Genomic DNA, 22,511 nt, shown 5'->3' on the forward strand with positions numbered 1-22,511 from the left:
TTGTGTGTGTAATGTGATCCTTGGCTATCCATTTATAGCTATGAAGAAACAGAGTGATTGGAAACAGTCATTAAGGATCTCCCCAGGCTCCGCTAACCTCCTGCCTTTGTTTGGATATATATTTACTCAACAGGACTCTTATGTTGAAAGGGAGAACGGGCTGTAGACTGTGAAAGGGCCGAGGTATGTTGACAAGTAAGATTCCATCCGGAGTATGTGAGCAGAAAACAGGCAGGTTGCTAGGAACCCTCACAATTATCAAAGTAAGGAGAAAATTATCTTGGAAGAGGAGTATAATTCCCTCAAGGACTGAGCAGCCTTTCCCTTTTTCTCCCTTCCATGCCTGCTGGGGAGACCCAGCTATATCCAGTTTAGCACTGCTCTTGTATTTGGCCCCACAGCCCCTCTGAACCCTCCCTGGGAAGATCTTGCTCTATGTTAAATGTCCTGGGGTCACATGTCTCTTACTTGTCCTTCTATGTACTCTGGGAAGCTGAGTGATCTGGCTGGTTTTGCTCTCCTGGAAGCTGTGTTTTAGTTGATTGCTCAGACAACTGGTCTTCCACGCACTTGTGTTTTGTGGATCTGTCATCTCTGCACCGAAGGAGTCTCTCCCCAGTGGAAGTGGCATTCACACCTCTAAAGTAAATTTCTGCTGTTACAAATTTTCTGATTCAATTCCTTCTCTTTTCAATCTTTGAGTTATATCACCCCTTCTTATTTTCAGCTTTAACTGTGCTTTTTCTAAGGACATGTGCTGCAGATAGCACAGTAAACACATGTTTCCAGTTCATCTTGAAACACTGGTTCTGATAAATTAGTGTATTTACTCAGGATGATAACTAAGACCCCACTAAGACGTTGTCCTTCCATCATCATCAAGTTTAGCACATTTGGAAATCTTTCCAGCTTACAGCTATTTTTACCTCTTCATTTTCCAACTAAAGTATAAATCAGTTTTCTTTCACCCTCTTCAGTCAGTGAATTTAAATTGGGTACTTTCAGAAAGCAGTGGTCACTTATACCTATGTGCTTTTAAGAGAGTCTGACTTTGGTTCTAAAGGGATGTAATGCCAGCTTCCAGGTTAACTCGGAGGACTGAGTCACCTCTGTAATGACATGTTTCTCTGAACAGCCACAGGGTATCCTTTTGCCACTGAATCTCTGCTCTGCATCAGGTGACTAAAGGACTGGCAGCAAACAAAAGCAAAGGTAAAATATACTTTTTGTTTAGTTTGAAAAATTTTAGACTGTTTTTAGATACACACTCTCTCAGAGGAGTTTAGAAGAAAACTACTTTTGTTTCACTTCTTGGTATACCCCAATTTCTTTTATAGCCTAACTTATTTTTGTTTACTTCCCGAATTCAGTATCTTTCAGAACGTGAACTTGCTATTCTGAACCTAACATTGTAAAAAATACATTTGTCACTGATACATAGAACTTAAACTCCAGTTCTTTTGTTGTTTACTATAAATTTGTATTTGAGGATTATTTTCACATTAATAACTATACAAAACTTGTTTCATTTCTCTTCTACATGCACAATTTCTCTGAAAAGCATCTTTTTGCGCTATGTTGGGTTATCATAACCTAGTACTTCACTTACAATAGCATCAGAATGTATTCTCTGAAGCAGGTTAGTAAACTAACTTATATAAGACAGCACATACGGCTTTATGAGAGAGCCACAATGTTAATACTTTTTATAACAGGTAACTGTGAAGAATTCCTCAAGCTCACTTTATATACCTAAATGTTTTTCTTTGAATATAAATGTATTTCTTTACTTGATAAAGATTTTATTTTTGCATGATTGTTAATAAAAGTGTACTTTAAAAGATATGTTACATACTTATCATACCTACTGTATTGGATAGTATTAGAGAACGCTTATTTGGAACACCTATTGCAGTTTTTAGGAAACATATGACATTTAAAATGGTTCAGAAGATGTTATTTTGAAAGAATAAAAATAGGTTTTAAATTTTCTTTCCAAATACTAATAAAGGGACTGGATATTTAGAGATGAAAATCAACAGGCACTTCATATAAGAAAATCAGTAATTGAGAAGAGGATGTAAATATATACATACATAGAGATACATAGATTTAGATTTTCCAGGAAAGAAAGAACAAGTACCAAAAGAATATGAGAAAGACAAATGGTAAATCATTTAATCTGTAGGAGAGAGTAAATCTTAAAGTCAAGAAATTACCTGATGGAGTAAAAAGCTGTCTGTCTAATTTAGTGGCTGCTACTCTTGCGGCTGCTGCTAAGTCGCTTCAGTCGTGTCTGACTCTGTGCGACCCCACAGACGGCAGCCAACCAGGCTCCGCCGTCCCTGGGATTCTCCAGGCAAGAACACTGGAGTGGGTTGCCATTTCCTTCTCCAATGCATGAAAGTGAAAAGTGAAAGTAGAGTCGCTCAGTCATGTCCAACTCTTTGCGACCCCATGGACTGCAGCCTACCAAGCTCCTCCGTCCATGGGATTTTCCAGGCAAGAGTACTGGAGTGGGTTGCCATTGCCTCCTCCGAATTTAGTGGCTACATTCCTTAAAGATAAGTGAAAATTTTGAAAAACTATGAGTCGAATAAAATAGCTTAGGGAGTTAAATATGACCTCTCTAACTCCATCATTGCCAGCTCCTGAACAATGAACTTCTATCTAGAACCATTAGTAAGATATTCATGTTACTAATAAATACTTATATTGTAAAAATACTTGAGAGTTTGTTCACATGATTTATTTCAGCCTCATCTATAAATTAGAATTCAGTCTGATGACAGAAAGTAGGTTCCTTGTTAAAAAAGAAAGTGAAGTCGCTCAGTTGCGTCTGACTCTGCGACCCCATGGACTGTAGCCTTCCAGACTCCTCCATCCATGTGATTTTCCAGGCAAGAGAACTGGAGTGGGCTGCCATTTCCTTCTCCAGGGAATCTTCCCGACCCAGGGATCCAACCCGGATCTCCTGCGTTTCAGGCAGGCCTTTAGCCATGTATTCTTAATGTTTACATAGAATCAGGAGAAAAGCAGTTGAAAAGATGTTAAGTGGAGAATGCCAAAAATATTTAAAAAACAACAAGCTATAAAAAACTTCATGTTCAGAGATTTAGGGTTAATGTCCTTTATACTGTTTTTGAGAATCATAATATATACCATATTTTCTTAGCAATAAAATTCCATGGGAACCTGATTCTTTTTTGTGAAAAACTTTAGCAAATCCAGTAATTAGATTTAGTTATTATACTTACATCATCATCTATAATTACTAGTTTGTTGGAACCTAGTCTCCTTAAGCACATTCCTTGAATTTTTATACATATAATAGAATTGCAGATGCTTTGAATTTCTAACAGGAACAGTTTTCAGTTGTCTTTCTCACAGACTGAACTTTTTCACCTAAGCATCGGTCCAACGTTCATAATAGATCCAAATCAATAAATCCTTAATCGAATTCCCTCTCATCAAGTATATTTAAAAAAAAAACACATTCCAATTTTCAAGGACCACCATTTCCTATTATATTGGGTGGTTTAAGAATTGGCTGTACACTCATGACTGATTCATGTCAATGTATGGCAAAACCAATACAATGTTGTAAAGTAAAAAAAAGAATTAGCTGTTATCCTAGGCTGAAATTACTCTGCCTTTGTCCCGGCATTCCAGAATAAACTTGTTGCAGCCTTAGTGCAACCCAGATCCTAAGACTAGAATATTTCCAAATTTCCTTATAGGATTAGGAAATTCTCTAAAGGTTACATTTGGAAACTAAAATGTATTTCAAAATATTTTCAAGTTATATGGTTTCTGTTAAGCACGTGTGTGCATGCTGTCACTACAGTCGTGTCTGACTCTTTGTGACCCAAAGAACTGTAGCCCACCAGGCTCCTCTGTCCATGGGATTCTCCAGGCAAGAATGCTGGAGTGGATTGCCATGCCTGCCTCCAGGGAATCTTCCCCACCCAGGGATTGAACCTTCATCTCCTACATTGCAGGCAGATTCTTTACCTCTGAGCCACTGGGGAAGCCCCTATGGTTTGTGTAATTGCATACAATTAATGGTCTTGAACAAATAAACTTTTTAAGGAACTAAAAATTCATTGTATAAAAAAGCATTTACTTCACATTTATGGTTAGTATATAATTAATGTATAAACTCAACTTTCTTTACTAAATTTAAAGTGCAACACATTTCTATCATGTGAATGGGCAACCACAGTAGAGAATTAGTTCTATAATGATCTTTTTTCATATTCATACAAATTAATGACTAATTAGTTACTATATTTGGTGTTTCAACAGTTTATTATGATTTTTTTAAAAAGCATAATTTCTATAATTTCACAATTGTGGATACTATTTCTTATTAAAATGTGATGGAGCTCAGGCTGACTGGCACATTCAGTTGCAACATTAAGAACTTTATCTTTCATGCAGCACGTGTACCTGAAGTGGAAGCCAGGAGCCTTAAAAGGAGATATGAGATATCCAGGTAGCTAAGCATGTACTATCCAAACCTGAAAAGTGAAGAATACATGCCAACATAATTTCTCCAATGTTTACTTTTTTATGTACCACCGTCTTTTCAGAAAGCTTAACTGTAATGGGTTTGACGGTTTATAGGCAAGTTTACTAAAGGTTGACAAGGATATTAGCTGCAATGCCAAAGGGCACTGCAAATTCAGGTATGTATCGACCGAGTATCAGGAAATCAGGCCATAGTGGTGAGATGTCCAGAGAGCAATTCAACTCTGAGGGATTGCCATCTTGGTTAGAAAATCTGTCCCGTGTGAAAATGTCAATCAGAAGGCTATAAAGTTGCAGAGAGGCATGGAAGAAGGTGTGATGGGCTAGATTCCATTCCATAGTCACATATTTAAAAATTAGAGTTTAAGTTCACAAGAATAAATTTCAAAAGCTGAGAAACAGAGGATAGATATCAATACTATATTTAGATATATAAAATGCTATTATTATTTATCATCATACCCTTGTCCCTACCCTCCTGGAAATACAGTACTGTGATATGCTGTGAAGGTAAATTGAAATGATATAAATAAAAATTGAATAGGTGAGGCAGTGAAACTTTTCCTAGTGGACTGATGGTAACTGGTCCTGGATTCTAAGATTTTAATCACTGCTCCATCCTGACTTCTTTTATATTGCACTGAAATTTCCTTATTTTGTGTTGTAAACACATCAGGGTAGTTGGACAGAACTTAAGGAAAGAAATATGGTTTGGGATAAGATTTATGGTAGAGGGGCATGCGGAAGAATAACAAATAAAAATAATGTCATAAAAACTGAAGTTTTTTTTTTTAAAAAAAAGGTCAGAAGTCAATTTCTGTCAAAAAGGTACAATTGGACAAAATACAGCAGATTGAAGTGCTTAAAAAAACACAAGAAAAAAATGATCTGAGGTTGAATAGGTAAAATCCAATTCCCTAAATTATTTTAAATTAGTTGGGTAAATCACCAAAATTAAAGTATAGGCAAGGAAATAAAAAGAACACTCCAAGCATAATTTTCATATTCAATCTCTCTGAATACTTCTATCATTCTGACTAGAGCTTTGCACTGTTTACAATCAGAGAAGGCCTATTATTCTACAGCATATTTTCTCACTTGTAAGAAATGATACCGTGGTACTGTGCATTGCCTTTTGTAGAAAGTAATAATACTAATCAATTTTTCCAGGTCTATCTACTGTTAGTTTTCCTTTTCCACAAATATTTAACCTAAAATTAGCTTTTAATATTCATGTGTCAGAATAGAGTGGTAACTGAACTTACATGGCTGATACTATTTACTACAGCTACAAAAAAAGCCCCTCTTATTTACTGAAAAGGGCTGTTTCTTGCCATATTGCAGAAAAACCTACCATTTTTTCAAATAACTTCATAAAAAATGATCTTTGTAGGAAAATAAACTCAAATGTTACCTTTTTCTTTTTTATCAAGTTATGCCTGATTCCTTACAGTCAGTATTAATGTACCACTTCTCTCTTTTCCAAAGAACTTTATTTATTTTTTTAATTTGAGTGGTGGTTTTGAATAGCTGCTAAATCAACATAGTACAAAATCCAAACAGAAGTTTCCATCCCACAAAAATCTCATCCCACCTCTGCCCATTTCTCTCCTTCAGCCACAAGGTCTTTTTCCTGGAGGCAAACAATATAATTGAGTATTCTTCCAGAGATACTCCCTGGTACACATATCACATATCTACACATACACATTACATATATAAAGTGTTAGTCATTCAGTAACTTGCGACCCCATGGATTGTAGCCCATCAGACTCCTCTGTCTGTGGAATTATCCAGGCAACAATATTGAAGTGGGCAGCCATTCGAAGGGGATCTTCCTCCCAGGGATCAAACCTGGGTCTACTGCATTGCAGGCAGATTCTTTACCTTCAGACACCATGGCCTACACATACTTATATATACATGTATATATCATTTTCTCAGAAAAATAATGGCAGCATTATATGCATATCTAGCTTTTAAAAAATTTTAAGTATATTGTAAGACATATACATAAAACAAATATATACCTTAAAGAATAATTATGAAACCTAGTGAATATCCTTATCGATAAGGAGAAGAAACCTCATTCTTTGTTTCAGCTGCATAGTATTTCATTGTGTGGAAAGCCATGGTTTATTTAACCAGGCCCTTGATGATGGACATCAAGGAAAAAGTGTCTGGAGGTGCCCGGTGAGGGAGTCTCCTCCCAGCAAGCCATGGTTATCAGGAGAGTGACTGAGAGGATACCAGTGCCATGACCTGCCTGTGTGGGAAGCAGAAACACAAGACAAACAGCTAGCAGAAGACACAGGCAATGGATTTTCCTTTTTATTTTGCCTGTATTCGCTTCCACCTGCACATTTTATCAGGTCTGCCAGCCGACTGACATGGAATGTGCACCTCCCATTAACTGGAAAAAAAAGATGAACATTCATGAAGAATGAACCAAGGGTAGGAGACAAGAACCACTTGGTAACTTTATAGTAAATGAATGAAGATTGTAGTGTGACAGTGATGAGGTAGCTGACCAAAGGGGGAACAATAATCAGTGGAAAGTGATGTTTTGAATAAATGCAAAAGCCGAAAGCATTCTGGGAGAATAGATTTTTTTTCTGTATACATATGTAAACCTCTCTAACATAAACTGAGAGGAAAAGTTTTTTTCCTATTAATGTACCACCTTATGTGCATTCATTTTTTGTTATCTTGAGGCAAAATATAATAAAAATTCAAAGATAAGGGGCAGTTTGAAGACTACAATTCTCATTGTACTCATAAAATTACACCCCCTTGAAAATATCGTTCTCTTCCAACCATAATTTATACCTTCAGTATATTTCATGTTACTAAGTAATCTTACTTATCTTTGCAGTGAAGAGGAATACAGATATATATTCAATGAATGGGTGAGGAAAATACCTATCTCCATAGATCTTAAAAACTGATATTTTGCGCATGTTCATTAACTTGTGCTGGGCTGTGCTTAGTCGCTCAGTTGTTTCCGATTCTTTGCCACCCCATGGACTGTATCCTGCCAGGCTCCTCTGTCCATGGGGATTCTCCAGGCAAGAGTACTGGAGTGGGTAACCACACCCTCCTCCAGGGGATCTTCCCAACCCAGGGATCAAACCCAGTTCTCTTGCATTACAGGTGGATTCTTTACCGTCTGAACCACCAGGGAAGCGCATTCATTAACTTAAGACTTCTTAAATATCTTTGAATAAAGTCTTACTTACAATTTTTGTTTACTTCAGTGTGCTAGGTCTGAGAACTCTTATAAGGTTTGGCTGGTGACACCTGGTGGTTAAAAATGATAATTACATACAACATGCAGCCCATGGTGATAAGTTTTGCTGTGAGAAATACAAGCCACAGTTTCCTTGGAAAGCATTTCTGTCTGAGTTTCTGCTTGGAAGCAACCAAAACAAAACCTCTCTGACCTGAGCAGAAAGGTACTATTCCATGAGCACAGTGCTGCCACCTAACGTTCACACCGTGGATATCATATTCTGGATGCCCCAAGTGTCCACTCCTGGACACAGGAATTTCTGTTATCACTGGCACCATCTTTTAGCCCCTTTGATATTCCCAAGATCTCAATTCAAAGTCTAAAGTAGGATAAATATAAGTGACCTGGCCACAGTCACATATCAGCACCCTAGCTGCAAGGAAGGCCAGCAAAGCACCCATACATTTGGCTTATTGAATGAAATAATGAAAGCTTTATAAGATTAAATAAATATTTATTCAAGACCTAAGAGGAGAACCTGAGATTTGATAGAGTTTTCAAAATGCTAGTGAATACTAGTTTACACCTTTATTTGATCATAAGATTTTTTTGAAGGCAAGGACCACATCTTAGTCATTTTGTATTCTGGACACAGCATCTGATGCTCCATGAATGTTTGTTGAATTGCATTGCTTGCCCATGAATAGAAACTGGGTCACTGCAATCATTTTTGTGTCTCAATTTATTTGTAGGGATCTTTAAGACCTTTAAATAAAATGCACTTGGATATAATATATAAAAAGTATAATAAATAACCAGCTAATGTGTTTAAGTCTTTTTCCTCAAAATTATCACTAACAGAAAATTACATCTCTCCACAGGTCTTCCAGAGTGATATTAAAGTGGAAGATAAGATTCTTATCTCATCATGAAACCATTATCTGAAGGACAGCTAAGGTTTTATGTTGTTCAACCAATACATCTCACATCATGGCTACTCATACTTTTCATTCTCAAGTCTATCTCTTCCCTGAAACCTGCCCGACTTCCAGTTTATCAAAGAAAGCCCTTTATCGCTGCCTGGAATGCTCCAACAGATCAGTGTTTGATAAAATATAATATAAGGCTGAATTTAAAAATGTTTCAGGTGATTGGAAGTCCGCTGGCCAGGGCCAGGGGGCAAAACGTCACTATATTTTATGTCAACAGGTTGGGATACTATCCATGGTATACACCCCAGGGAGTTCCCATTAACGGGGGTCTCCCCCAGAACATAAGTTTGCAGGTACATCTGGAAAAAGCTGACCAAGATATCAGTTATTACATCCCTTCTGAAGATTTCAGTGGACTTGCTGTTATAGACTGGGAATACTGGCGACCCCAGTGGGCCAGGAACTGGAACACAAAAGACATCTACAGACAGAAGTCAAGAAAGCTTATTTCTGAGATGCAAGAGAATGTATCAGCTGCTGATATTGAATATTTAGCCAAAACAACCTTTGAAGAAAGTGCAAAAGCTTTCATGAAGGAAACCATTGAATTGGGGATGAAGAGCAGACCCAAAGGCCTTTGGGGGTACTATTTGTATCCTGATTGCCACAATTATAATGTTTATGGCCCAAACTATACTGGGTCATGCCCAGAAGAAGAAGTTGTGAGGAACAATGAGCTCTCTTGGCTCTGGAACAGCAGTGCTGCTTTATATCCTTCTATTGGTGTCAGGAGATCATCCAGAGACAGTGAAAACGTTTTGCGTTTCTCGCAATTTCGGGTGTATGAATCCATGAGGATCTCTACCATGACATTCCGTGATTATGCCCTGCCTGTGTTTGTCTACACAAGGCTAGGCTACAGAGACCAACCTTTACTTTTTCTTTCTAAGGTAAGACGCCTCTTGCCAAAGATAAGGAGATTTCTTCTTATTTCTGAAAGAGACCTTGCTTTGTTAATTATGCTCTTTGAAGGATTCTCAAATAGTAGTCTATTAGGAGCATAATTCCTCCTTTGAGTAGTCATCCACTCAGATCCTCCATTTACACAGACTGGATTATCTTATTTATTATCAGTCTTTCAAGGAACAAAGTATGTAGGGAAGCGGGTTAAAGTACAATGTCAGTAACTACTTCTGTTCCCCAACTTTGATTGTTCTCTTGAAAAGGTTATTGAAATGGTTGGGGGTGTACAGGTTGGAAAATAAGAGAGGATACTGTAAAATGGAATAGTTTCCTCATAGGTGTGGAAGCAGAATTGTAGGCATTTCTGCTGCTGGCATCACCATTAAAAATCTTAAGGGAAGAAAAGTATTTTCTTTTTAACGCACAATAGCAGGTTTGATAAAAGGCATAAGGGAGGCACAACAATATGAATATACTTAGAAATAACTAAGATAGTAAATGTTATGTTTTTCTCCACAAATAAAATTAAAATAATTTTTAAGGGTATAAGGGAATTACAAATCTGCTAAAAGTAGGTAACCATATAGATTTAACCATCTGGTTTATTCGTGAGTCTATGACCACAACTCAGGGAAAGTTGGTAAGAGTGGTATGAATTTCTGAGTTCAATAATAAATTCATTACGAGTAGATGGTTTTGTAACTCTAGGTTAAAACTTACAAATAGAAGTTTTGTTCTATTTATTCTACTCAGGTCATATGTGTAGCCAAAGACCTCACAAAAACTGTGTCACTTTTAAGATAGATGAAGCTAGCTAAACTTAAGTTGCTTCAGTCCTGTCCAACTCTTTGTGATCCTGTGGACTGTAGCCTGCCAGGCTTCTCTGTCCATGGGATTCTCCAGGCAGAAGAATAAACTTCTCCAAGCATAAACTTTTTATGAGGAAGAGGCTGGAGCCTGGTTCACCTTCACGTTTGCAGAGTAGAGGTGTCTTCAGATATTGCTATACACTAGGGGAGATCATTCATATTTTTTTAACCACCATCATGAGTTTCAACTCACCAGCATGTATTAAACTGTAAAGATGTCCTGGTATTAAGCACCCAAAGGAAGAGGTTCAGAAAACACCCTAGTGAGGGCTCTACCATGACCAGTAGGTATCTATGGAGCAGACAGAGAGTAGAGCTTACTCCTCAGAAAGGAAAATGACACGAATCATCAGGATTTGGTAAACACTATGCCTCTGACACTGTTGATGAGATGAGTAAGGAAAAAAATTCTTTCTTGTAAACTGATTGTCATACTACCTAGGATAATCAGCAACAACTGATTGAGAATGATAGGAAAAGTTCTAGAATTGAGAGTTAAACAACATCTTCTTCTATGAAACTTCTTTTGCTTTTCAGTGTTTGCCTCAAGCAAGTTCGTTCCTTTAGTGTTAACACATTAACTTTTGGAAGAAATAATAAACTTTGAAGGACAAAGTGTTCATTTTAAAAGTTAGTTTAAACAATTGGTACATTCTGTGCATTCTGCAAGCTGATGGTAAGCTCTTTCTTGAATAACTACAGCCTCAGAGATGTACTGTTCTAAGGGAATAAGGAACAATAGTTAGAGTCTCACCCTGAAACAATTTTCTTTGTGAGTCCCATGGTATCATTCTGTAAACTTTCTGGATGGTAAGGTATTTCCTCATGTTTGAAAACATCAAACCACCAATTTATTCCATCTTCCATAAAAATCTGCCCATATATTTTAAAAAATCTGATATTCACTTATACCAAATTGTAAATACTAGTAATGACTTCCATTTCTGACCTCCTGAAGATATCTGCATTTTACAATGTGTGTGTGCATGTGTACACAAATATAATTAGGATTAGAAAAACAGTTTATCAATAAGTAGCAAATCTCTTCTCTCTCTAGACCTCGGTGCCTCACTGTCTTAATCTACAAAATGGCACGATATTACCTGCCTTACCTACCTAGGAGAAACATTATGAAAAGTGAGAAGATAAAAATGGAAATTTAAAGCATTAGAAAAATATATCTGGTATAGCTGCTCACTTTCTAATGAGTATCAGAGCCTTGAACTTGAAAGAGGAATATGTAAGAATGAAATTTCAGTCAGTAGCCATTATATGGGGGCTGTAAAACCTCATTTCACACAATAGATTGCCTAAACCACATATATAAATGCAATGCTGATATCACCTGATGCTGTGCTTTAAAAAAATTAACAAAAGGGATTTTCTTGGTTATTGATTTAAAGGTGTTTCTCCCTGTAATTAATATTCCCTCTGGTAACACACAAAGGGAGCTCATTAGTGATGCTCCAGCTCCCCACAGTGGGCTCCTTACTTACGTGCACTGCGGTAAAACTTCAGGGACTGAAACCCAAGTGTAAAGAATGAATCCTCTGTGTGCCCCTGCTTTCTATTTCCAAAACCTTGATTTGAGCAGAAAATCGCGGGTAGGGCAAGGCAGCCCTACAACATGCTGGGAGCTGAAAGATGTGGTGCTATTTTGTCATATGCTGTTCATTTACTTCTCCTTTTGTGTGACCTCACTCTGGCCCAGCTCTCAGGTGGTCCCAGTTGACTCCTAGAGGCATCTTACTTGTGACTTCCAGCACTGAGTAGTGTCCTTGCTTTTCTGGTCCTCAGCACCCTGCTCTCCACGAGATGACAGTGAGCTAATTTGGTCACTAAGAGTATTTGGCCTAAATATCTACTGACTCCTTACCTCCAGTCAACATGCTAGAAGACTTGCCATTTTGAATCATTCCCAATAAACTCTCTTTGATAATGACTCTCAGTGACACATTGGAAAGAAACCAACATTTCCTCCTGATATCAGCCTCAGAATGGGTAGCTTTCACCATGATCATCTGTAGTTTCCCTAGTTACTGCATATGGATCAACCACATATAAATAAGAATTGTAAATTCTGTGCCTCCCCCCTCCCTCTGATGACAAAGCCTTAAACTAAAGGAATTCATGGACCATTTCTTGTTTCCAGTTCAGCAGGTAAGAAGCTTGCAAGTTGCCACTCAGCCCCAGTAAATAAAAGGCTAAACAAACTGAAAAGCAATCAGCTCTTCTTAGAATAATAAGACAAGTGTGGACACACAGGGAAAATTGCTGCCTTCAAATCTGGAGAGACAGACAGGTGAATACAGGGAGACCCAGCTTACCAGATCAGAAACCCTTGAGCAGAAACCTCTGTGGGGACCACTGACAGAGTAGGGAAACCTGAACTGTAATTAGGAAACTGCAACAACTGTTGCTGTTGGCTCAGCAACAACAAGACTGAGAGATTAAAAGCTCCAGGGGCACCGGGCACGGGGTCTAGGGGAGCACACTTTCCCCTGTAGGAGCTCACTAGGTCCTTCCAGTGAATATTGGAGAAACTCTCCCTCACGCATCTAATAGGTGAGGGACAAGAGGAACCATTCTGAGTATTCCAGAGCATTCTGTTCTTCTGCACAAGGTCCACCCCTAGGAGAAGCTGTTTAACCACAGCCAAATTGCTGAGGTTTTACCAGAACATAACTGATCTGCAGAAAAGGAAACACTCAACTCCATCTGGTTCTAGATTTCCACTTGGAAGAAGGAACATACCCATCTCTAGCCCCATCTAGCCAGCCTGTCCCGCCTAACAGGGAGTAGGGGCAAAAATTGAGAGGCAGTTGTGAGCTTCACAGTCCAGAGGCAAAGCCTCACTAAGACTGAGATCTAATCATAGGACAGTGAAGTCTTCCATCACCCCCACACCTTACTGGCATATTACCAAAGGTCTATTTATAGCTGCTCCTTTTGGTTCAGAGGGTCAAGAATCCACCTGCAATCAGGAGACCTGGGTTTGATCCCTGGGTTGGGAAGATCCCCTGGAGAAGGAAATGTTAACCCACTCCAGTATTCCTGCTTGGAGAACCTCCATGGACAGAGGAGCCTGGCAGGCTACAGTCCATGGTGTCACAAAGAATCAGACACAACTGAGTGATTAACACTTTCATTTTTACCTAGTATGAGCTATCTACTTACTGAGAAAAATTAAATCATACCTAGCTATCAAGGAAACAATTACAAGACATACTAAAAGGCAAAAACACAACTTGCAGAGACAGAGCAAATACCAGAGCTTGACTCAGATACAGCGGGGATGTTGGAATTATCAGACCAGGAATTTAAAACATTTATGATTAATATGCTAAGGGCTCTAATGGATGAAGCAGAACGAATGCAGAAACAGACAGACAACGTAAGCAGAGAGATGGAAGCTCCAAGAAAGATGAAAAAACAAATGCTAGCAATCAAAAACACTGTAACAGAAAGGAAGGATATCTTTGATGACTTTATTGTTAGACTAGACACAGCTGAGGAAAGACTCTCTGGTCTTGGAGATATCTCAGTAGAAGCCTCCAAAACTGAAAAGGCAGAGAGAGCAAAGAGTGAGAAAAAAACAAAAAGGAAAACAGAACAGAATATCTAAGAACTGTGAGGGAGCTAAGGGGTAACATACACACAACAGGAAATCATGGGGGAGTGTCAGGGGATTTGGCCCTCTGGCCACGTCGTGCGGCTATGACGTCTCTATATTCAGCAAAGCTTCAGTGTGGGTGGAGGAGGAAGCTCTGCTCCTCTAGGTCTTTGTTAAAAGAGGTGGTGGACCTGGACCCAGCAGAGTCCTCATTCTGGGCTCTGCGTTGCTGACTCCTCCTCTTTCCAGTATTTCTCATATCATGGATAATTCTCAAAACCATTTCACTTACACCGTCTCATTTGAACCTCACAAAATTCCTCCCCTTCCTGTCATGTCATCTCTGATCTGTTCAGCAGACATCGTGGTCCTGGGAAATGGAAAGAGATGTGAACCTGAAAACAAATTAAACCAAAATTACCAGAAAATTGCCCAGAAAAAAAAAATTTTTTTTTGAAAACTGAGATTGTAAAATCTTTCATCTAGTGGACTATAAAAGTGCACGTAAGGAGACATCTCTCTCAAGTATTGATATTAATATAAAATACCCAAGGTAAAACACCATTTAAAGTTCTGCTTTTAATTTCTACCAGATTGCCCAATTATATTTCCAGCACATAACTGACGGAAATTAATCCTTGGAGTAAAAGGTTAATGCATAGCATTCAAAAGAATGAGAGAATATATTATAATATAGAAAACTTATTTAGAAAATCAACTGCAGAAACTTAATTTATGAAGCCAACTGTACACATTCAAGTTTTAATTTCCCTCTGAAATTACCTAGATTCATCTTAATCTTTAAACCCTAAAACAGTAATCCTTTAGGATTACAAAACCAAAACTCTCTCTGCTGAAATTTTGTTTTCATCTACCTTAACCATATTGAGAAAAATCCCAGTGGCCTTTCCCTGACTGGATGAATCATAAATAAACCCATTAATCAGGTACAAATAATTAACTACAAATAATTTCAGGGACCAAATATAAGGGCCAGATAGAATCAGATCCTATGGATCTCTAACACTGTGTTCCTTTGCCTAGACAGAGAATCCAAATGACACAAAACCCCTCCAATAGAAAATAACACCCCCCACCCGTTCGACCCCGAGCCACTGCAGAAGCACAGTTTTCAGGAGAGTTGCAAACTGAAAAGGGAACTTGGCTGAGATGAATGCAAGGCAGTCCTCACATTTAGAGAAGGAAAACTTTTGGATTCTGTTTCCAGGTCATATAGTTGATTTGTGTGTGTATGCCCCTAGTCAACTTTGATGGAAAGTACTGGTTGCTCAGTTGTATCCAAGTCTTTGAGACCCCATGTACTGTAGCTTGCCAGGTTCCTCTGTTCATGTAATTTGATTAAACAACTTTTAATGGATATTTACAGGCTGTCTTAAAATTAATATCCTGTTTGGCAAACTATGTTTTAAAAACATATTTAATATGCTTTCTGTATGATTATAGAGTATAATTTCTGAGCCCTGGTTTATTTATTTATAACATTTGCATTACTCTAAGAAGTTAGAGAATAGGGTCATCCTATTTTATTGAATTTAGCCTCCAATCCTAATTCCTGGCATGTTGTTTTATATTCAAATGAATCATGAACTCTACTGTCTTCAATCTAGCAAGATCTAATCAGTACTATTGGAGAAAGTGCTGCCTTGGGAGCTGCGGGCATTGTTATTTGGGGAGACATGAATTTGACTTCATCTGAGGTAAGACGGTACCTTAGGGGTGTAGTTACTATTATTTAAATTCTTGCTCTGTTCTCCAGTGAAACTTTAATCAGATCTCTCAGGTCTCCCATAGGAAACCTGTTTTATGATTAAAGTCCAATTTAGCACTTGATACATAGACGGAGTGCAATAAAGGTGAACTTCTGCTAAGATATTAATCATAATACTGACCATTGTTGAATATTTACTATATGCTAGGGTTGTACTAAGTGCTTTTTTTGTTCTGGATTTGCTCACTGATCATAAAACTCTTTTGAGGTAGGGACTACTATCCTCACTTATAGATGAGGAAATGGAAGGAAATCTAATGAGTGTAAGAGCTACTTAGGCTCGCTAATGGTGAAGCTGCCACTAACCACAAATGGTACAACTCTGGAGCCCTTACATTTAGCCATTATATAAAATGTGTGATAGCATATTTTTAAAAATGGAATCAGATAGTAATTTTTAATATCTACACTGAACTTATTTTTCTTCCATGGAGATATTTAACTAAAAATTAATAGTATTTAAAGTAAGATTTATATTTTTTCAAATTTCTTCCAGCTCAAATACTATCTATTCTGTCTTTCTAGTTTTCTCCAAACCACATTAATTGCAATCTCTTCTGTATTTCCAGATGCTCTCTGGTCATATTTCTATAGTGTAATACATTTTGCTTTGAATTATACTTCTCATTTTCTCAATGATTTTGTTGAATTGAATTTTTGCATGTTCATGGTGATTTGATATTTTTTTTTAATTTCACATGCTTACCTTATTGCTACTGAGATGTTGCTCATGAAACTATTTGTGACAATATAAAGTTAAAGTCTCCTCTGCCCACATATGGGAATTAGGTAGACACTGAAAGGATCAGTACCTGACTCTCCAGCTGTGATTTTTCCACTCCAGTCCATGTGGTTCCTGAAAAGATGGTCATCAGGAAGCTGGGTACACAACCAGGTGGCCTCCGTTTAGAACACACGGTAGGAAGAATGCACAAATGACCTGGTCAGCCTTCTAGACATCCCTGTGTTTGAACTGTGCGGAGGTGGCTAGGTCCCAGGGAGGCAGATATTTGAGAATAACTAAAAGGAAAATCCAGAAGGGTCCAGTTGACAGTCAACAATAATATGGTAGAACAGGAGGATTCAGGTTCTAACATAACCCTGAAAGGTACACACACCTGAAAGGTGGCCAGAAGACAGAACTCCAGCATGATTTCTAAATTTGGGCTTGTTCCTCTTTTTTTTCACACCGATTAACTTGGGATCTAGAAGGAAGAAGAAACAAGGATATAAACTGTAAGAAGGCATGGTCACGGATGCTGACGTTGGGGCCCATTTCCAAGCTCAGTTAGCCTATGGTAACCTAATGTCCATCTTCTGTCACGACCATCTCTCAGTTTTTCAGGTCTGGGTCCCCTGTGTTACAGCTCCTGAGCCTAAGACTTCACGGGCAGGAACCAAGCCATTAAGTTTCAATCAAGTTCAAGGAGCTGCCTTATGGGTCTAGATGTGCCAACCCTACCAGTACCAGAAAAAAACACTAAATCCCATTTGTTTCTACATTTCTAGGGCAACTGTACAAAGGTGAAGCAGTTTGTGAGCTCTGATTTAGGGAGCTACATAGTCAATGTGACCAGAGCTGCTGAGGTGTGCAGCCTTCATGTCTGCAGGAATAACGGAAGATGCATAAGGAAGGTGTGGAAAATGCCTGATTACCTTCACCTGAACCCTGCGAGTTACCACATAGAGGCCTCCGAGGATGGAGAATTTACTGTGAAAGGCAGAGCGTCTGATACAGACCTGGCAGTGCTGGCAGAGAGATTCTCCTGTCATTGTTATCAGGGATACCAAGGGGCTGACTGCAGAGAAATGAAGATGGCTGATGGCTGCTCTGGGCTTTCCTCTTTTTCAGGCTCACTACTCACACTGTGTCTGCTGGTTTCCACAGGTTATCAGAGCAGTCAGTGGTGAGATAATTGAACTTAAAGGGAATTATGTGGCCTCTAGAGTCATCACTTAGGGAAGAGATGGAAGTTGTGACAGTTTTTTTCTCACATGAAATCCATTGAGAGGCACTATAAGTAGACATGTGTGTCACTTGATATAAACAGGAAGCACTGCATTCTTTGGCTCCAATCTGGCTAAGAAGCCAGATCCAGGAGTAAAATTAATGCACTCTTCTTCCTTACTGGAAGGTTTAAGCTGTATTTAACCTAAAACTAATATATTTTAGTCTTCACATGACATAAAAGTATACACATAAATATTAAGTTATGGAGTTCAAAGACTGGTTTTCCAGCTAGCAATTTCCTTAAGTATATATTACTAAGCAATTATCTGATTTAACAAATGGTGTCACCTCAGGATGTGACCTGGTCATCTGGTCCATTGAAGAGGATCAAATGCAGAATTCCCGTTCAAGCCTATGTTCAGACTTCTTCCGGCTTCTTCTCCTTGCCTGGGCTCGATGAGTGCAGAACCAGTGGCTGATGTAACTTCTCACAAGGGCACAGGACCTGAGGCAAGGGGAGCTGTAGTCAACTCCCTGTGAAGACATCGATTCCAACATGGCGCCTCTCTCACCCACCATGAGTCCCTCCCTCACAGACGCTGGTCATGTAGATACAGTGAAAGACTTCAGGATAGTATTCATGCTTGCCTAGGCTGACATTGCTCTAGACGTAGAATCTGGAGCCATGCTAGTACCCACAATCATTCATAAAAATATTTTAGTCAACAACATTTAAGGGACCCAGAAGTGCAATTGTGAAGGGATCCTACTAAGAAATACTCAATATTTTGGTCCCCATATATGAGTTTAGAGTAGTGGTTTTAGAATCAGTTTAAATTTGATTTGAATCACTGTTTCACTATCCTTCTGGCCTTGTAACTCTGGGCAGGTTACTCATACTCCTTATTCATCTGGAATTTGTTAATATAATTCCTAACTCAGTGAATTGTTCTGAGGAATAAATGGGATAACACATCCCATGCATACTTCAGCTATTAATACATGTTGCTGATCTTCAGTTAGCTTTCTTGACCACCAAAGTAATGGAAACGCTTCGGAAAAAACAAGAGTCTTGGGCAATTTTGTCTTTCAGATGTTATGTTCTACATATAATAACTTATGCATGTGTTCTCTTGAAAGGCCTGTTTCAGTTGATAGGATTTCCTTCTTTCGGAGATGATCTACTTGTAAGGTAAACTCAAGGAGGTATGATGCTATTATGGAAGGCATGAGAGTTGATTCACCCTCCGCCTCTGCCTCTGTTGTCTTTCTGTGAAAGACAATACGGGTGTGCCCTTTTCAACTCTGGGTCCTTGCTTGTCAGGGGTTACTGACATTGTGACACTGTGAAGGTCTACTTTCTAAATGTAAAATACAATCAAATAAAAAAATTTTATAACACCGCTAAAGACAGGTAGCATCATGTAGATTAACTTTTTAAAAATTTTCAGTCTTTAATTTTCATTTCAAAGATATGAAACCTTATAGAAAATTTGTAACTAGAAGAAATAATGGAAATCACCTATGATCACTATAATATATACTGGCAACTTTTGGTATATTTCCTTCTAACCTTTCTTCTAAAAACACTTTTTTAAACATGGTTGTAAATAAAAATACATGCGAATCTTTGCATCTTGTGTTTTTCATTTATCCATACATTACAGTTTTCATGCTAATCATAGTCTTCATAAATACTACTTAAATTATTTTAAGGTCACATCTGGATATAGCAATTTTCCTTAAATTTTGATTTTTAAATATCAAACTTGTACTATATATCCCCTTCATCACTTCATGGCAACTAGATGGGGAAACAATGGAAACAGTGACAGACTTTATTTTCTTGGGCTCCAGAATCACTGCAGATGGTTGCTGCAGCCATGACATGACAAGACGCTTGCTCCTTGGAAGAAAAGTTATGACAAACCCAGACAGCATATTAAAAAGCAGAGACATTATTTTGCCGACAAAGGTCCGGCTACTCAAAGCTGCGGTTTTTCCAGTAGTAATATATGAATGTGAGAGTTGGACCAGAAAGAAAACTGAGCACCGAAGATTCCATGCTTTTCAACTGTGGTTTTGGAGAAGACTCCTGAGAGTCCCTTGGACTGCAAGGAGATCAAACCAGTCAATCCTAAAAGAAATCAATCCTGAATATTCATTGGAAAGACTGAAGCTGAAGCTCCAACACTTTGGTCACCTGATGCGAAGAACTGACTCATTAGAAAAGACCCTGATGCTGGGAAAGATTGAAGGCAGGAGGAGAAGGGGACGACAGAGGATGAGATGGTTGGATGGCAACACCGACTAGTTGGACATGAGTTTAAGCAAGTTCCGGGAGTTGGTGAAGGACAGGGAGACCTGGCGTGCTGTAGTCCATGGGGTCGCAAAGAGTCAGACAGGACTGAGCAACTGTACAACAACATCAGCCCCTCAGCAGAGAAGACAATTTCTGTATCATCTTTCGAATTCATTCATTCATTCACCTATTAATTAATTTGTACATTAATCAATATATGAAACATTACTTCTCATCAGACACTGTTCTGGGCTTTGAAATATATCCTGAATAAAACAAAAGGCCTTGCCTTCATAGAGCTCATAGTCTTTCTGGGAAGACAGACTTGGAACACACAAATAAGCAGTTTGCATCAGATGTTAAGATTTATGGGAAAGATAGAACAGAGTTGGGGAGGGTGGATTTTCATATGTTGGGTGGCTTTGAGCAGATGCTGTTTGAATGATAGGGAGTTGGCTGTGGGGATATTTGGGGGAGGGTATTTCAGGCAAATGTATCAGAAGTGCACATTTGGGAGTGGGCCTGGTATGTTCAGGAAAGAGGCTAGAGTGCACTGTGGTGGGATACTTGCCTTTACCATCAGTTTCCCTTGTTCATTTTCTGGTCTTTAGCATTGATTACCATCTGACATAGTACAGGTTATATTATTTTCTGTCTTCTCTTACTAGAATGTAAACTAGGAAAATGAGGATTTCATTTTGTTCACTGCCAGAACACTACTTGGTACAGTACCTGGCACACAGTAGGTGCCCAATAAGTACCTGAGTGAAGGAATAAATGAGTATTTCAGAAACCTGAATCAGTGAAAGTTATGAATGTGTTCAGTTCAGTTCAGTCGCTCAGTCATGTCCGACTCTTGTAACCCCATGTTTTGCAGCACGTCAGGCCTCTCTGTCCATCACCAACTCCCGGAGTCTACACAAACCCATGTTCATCGAGTCGGTGATGCCATCCAACCATCTCATCCTCTGTCTTCCCCTTCTCCTCCAGCCCCCAATCCTACCCAGCATCAGGGTCTTTTCCAATGAGTCAACCCTTCGCATGAGGTGGCCAAAGTATTGGAGTTTCAGCTTCAACATCAGACCTTCCAATGAACACCCAGGATTGATCTCTTTTAGGATGGATTGATTGGATCTCCTTGCAGTCCAAGGGACTCTCAAGAGTCTTCTCCAACATCACAGTTCAAAAGCATCAATTCTGCGGCACTCAGCTTTCTTCACAGTCCAACTCTCACATCCATACATGACCACTGGAAAAACCATAGCCTTGACTAGACGGACTTTTGTTGGCAAAGTAATGTCTCTGCTTTTAAATATGCTATCTAGGTTGGCCATAACCTTCCTTCCAAGGAGTAAGTGTCTTTTAATTTCATGGCTGCAGTCACCATCAGCAGTGATTCTGGATTGTGTTACAGGTTTTTTAAAAAATTCTGCACATTGATAGTGAGTTACTGCAAATCATTCTCCAGCGTTATTTGTTCTCTTCTTTTCCTAGTGCATGAGCCTCTGAAATCACATAGTTCAACTCCCCTGTGAAGAGCTGAGGCCTGAAGAGAATAAATCACTAGGCAAAGTCAAAGAACCAGTTTGCAAAAGAGAGCAATCTGGACTCTGAGTTGCTACATTTTCTCTTCACCATAACTCTTGTTGCAACAGAATCCAAATATATCCATTCAGCTTTTGACCATGAACTTAATACGTGTTTATTAATTTGGGCTGTGACTACTGGTTATGCTGTCAGTCTCCAGATCTCCCAGCTGCAGAAATTCTGTTTAATTTGGCTCAATGCTGCTAGACAGGAAATCCACTCTGCTGTTAAGTCGCTTCAGTCGTGTCCGACTCTGTGTGACCCCATAGACGGCAGCCCACCAGGCTCCCTGGTCCCTGGGATTCTCCAGGCAAGAACACTGGAGTGGGTTGCCATTTCCTTCTCCAATGCATGAAAGTGAAAAGTGAAAGTGAAGTCGCTCAGTCGTGTCCAACTCCTAGCGACCCCATGGACTGCAGCCTACCAGGCTCCTCCGTCCATGGGATTTTCCACCTCTAAAAGCTGCTTAATGATGGCCACAGCTTCTTGGGACTGTCCTAACTTCCCTTTATGGAAACAGCAAGGTGTTCAGGCTCTCTGATCTTCAGTGTTCTCCTTGACAGAAGGAAGATCATAATGGTATCTTTTCCCCTTTGATACAGTTTTGATCATATCAAGTAGATAAAATACTTAGCATAATACCTCCCACATAGAAATCCCCTACCAAATGTATTACCAAGCACTTTCAGTAGTACAGTGGGATAGCATTCATCTTAGAAAGGAATGAGGAAGCTCTCTAT

General features: G+C 38.9%; 2 protein-coding genes across 4 annotated transcripts in view; one reads left to right on the forward strand and one right to left on the reverse strand.

Moving 5' to 3' along the window:
* Window positions 1-19,513, forward strand: part of LOC145523577 (hyaluronidase-4-like) — a 34,422-nt gene extending 14,909 nt beyond the window's left edge. The window contains exons 3-6 of one of the 3 annotated variants that reach the window (XM_081534136.1): window positions 4,444-4,498; window positions 8,647-9,647; window positions 15,771-15,860; window positions 17,441-19,513. In XM_081534136.1, the coding sequence (XP_081390262.1) occupies window positions 8,694-9,647; window positions 15,771-15,860; window positions 17,441-17,842 (1,446 nt within the window). In that variant the 5' untranslated portion in view covers window positions 4,444-4,498; window positions 8,647-8,693 and the 3' untranslated portion in view covers window positions 17,843-19,513. The remainder of the gene's footprint in view (window positions 1-4,443; window positions 4,499-8,646; window positions 9,648-15,770; window positions 15,861-17,440) is intronic. The other 2 variants (XM_081534138.1, XM_081534137.1) reach the window with 2 other exon arrangements.
* LOC145523580 (uncharacterized) overlaps window positions 14,004-22,511 on the reverse strand; it is a 44,405-nt gene continuing 35,897 nt past the window's right edge. Inside the window, exons 2-6 of the transcript XR_014066727.1 lie at window positions 18,231-18,387; window positions 17,050-17,136; window positions 16,744-16,951; window positions 14,435-14,537; window positions 14,004-14,089 (exon numbers count right to left, since the gene is read on the reverse strand). The gene's annotated coding sequence lies outside the window, so the exon portion shown is untranslated. The remainder of the gene's footprint in view (window positions 14,090-14,434; window positions 14,538-16,743; window positions 16,952-17,049; window positions 17,137-18,230; window positions 18,388-22,511) is intronic.

This window comes from Giraffa tippelskirchi, chromosome 10, assembly GCF_054371585.1.
Source record: "Giraffa tippelskirchi isolate mGirTip1 chromosome 10, T2T-mGirTip1v1.2.pri, whole genome shotgun sequence".
NCBI lineage: Eukaryota > Metazoa > Chordata > Mammalia > Artiodactyla > Giraffidae > Giraffa > Giraffa tippelskirchi.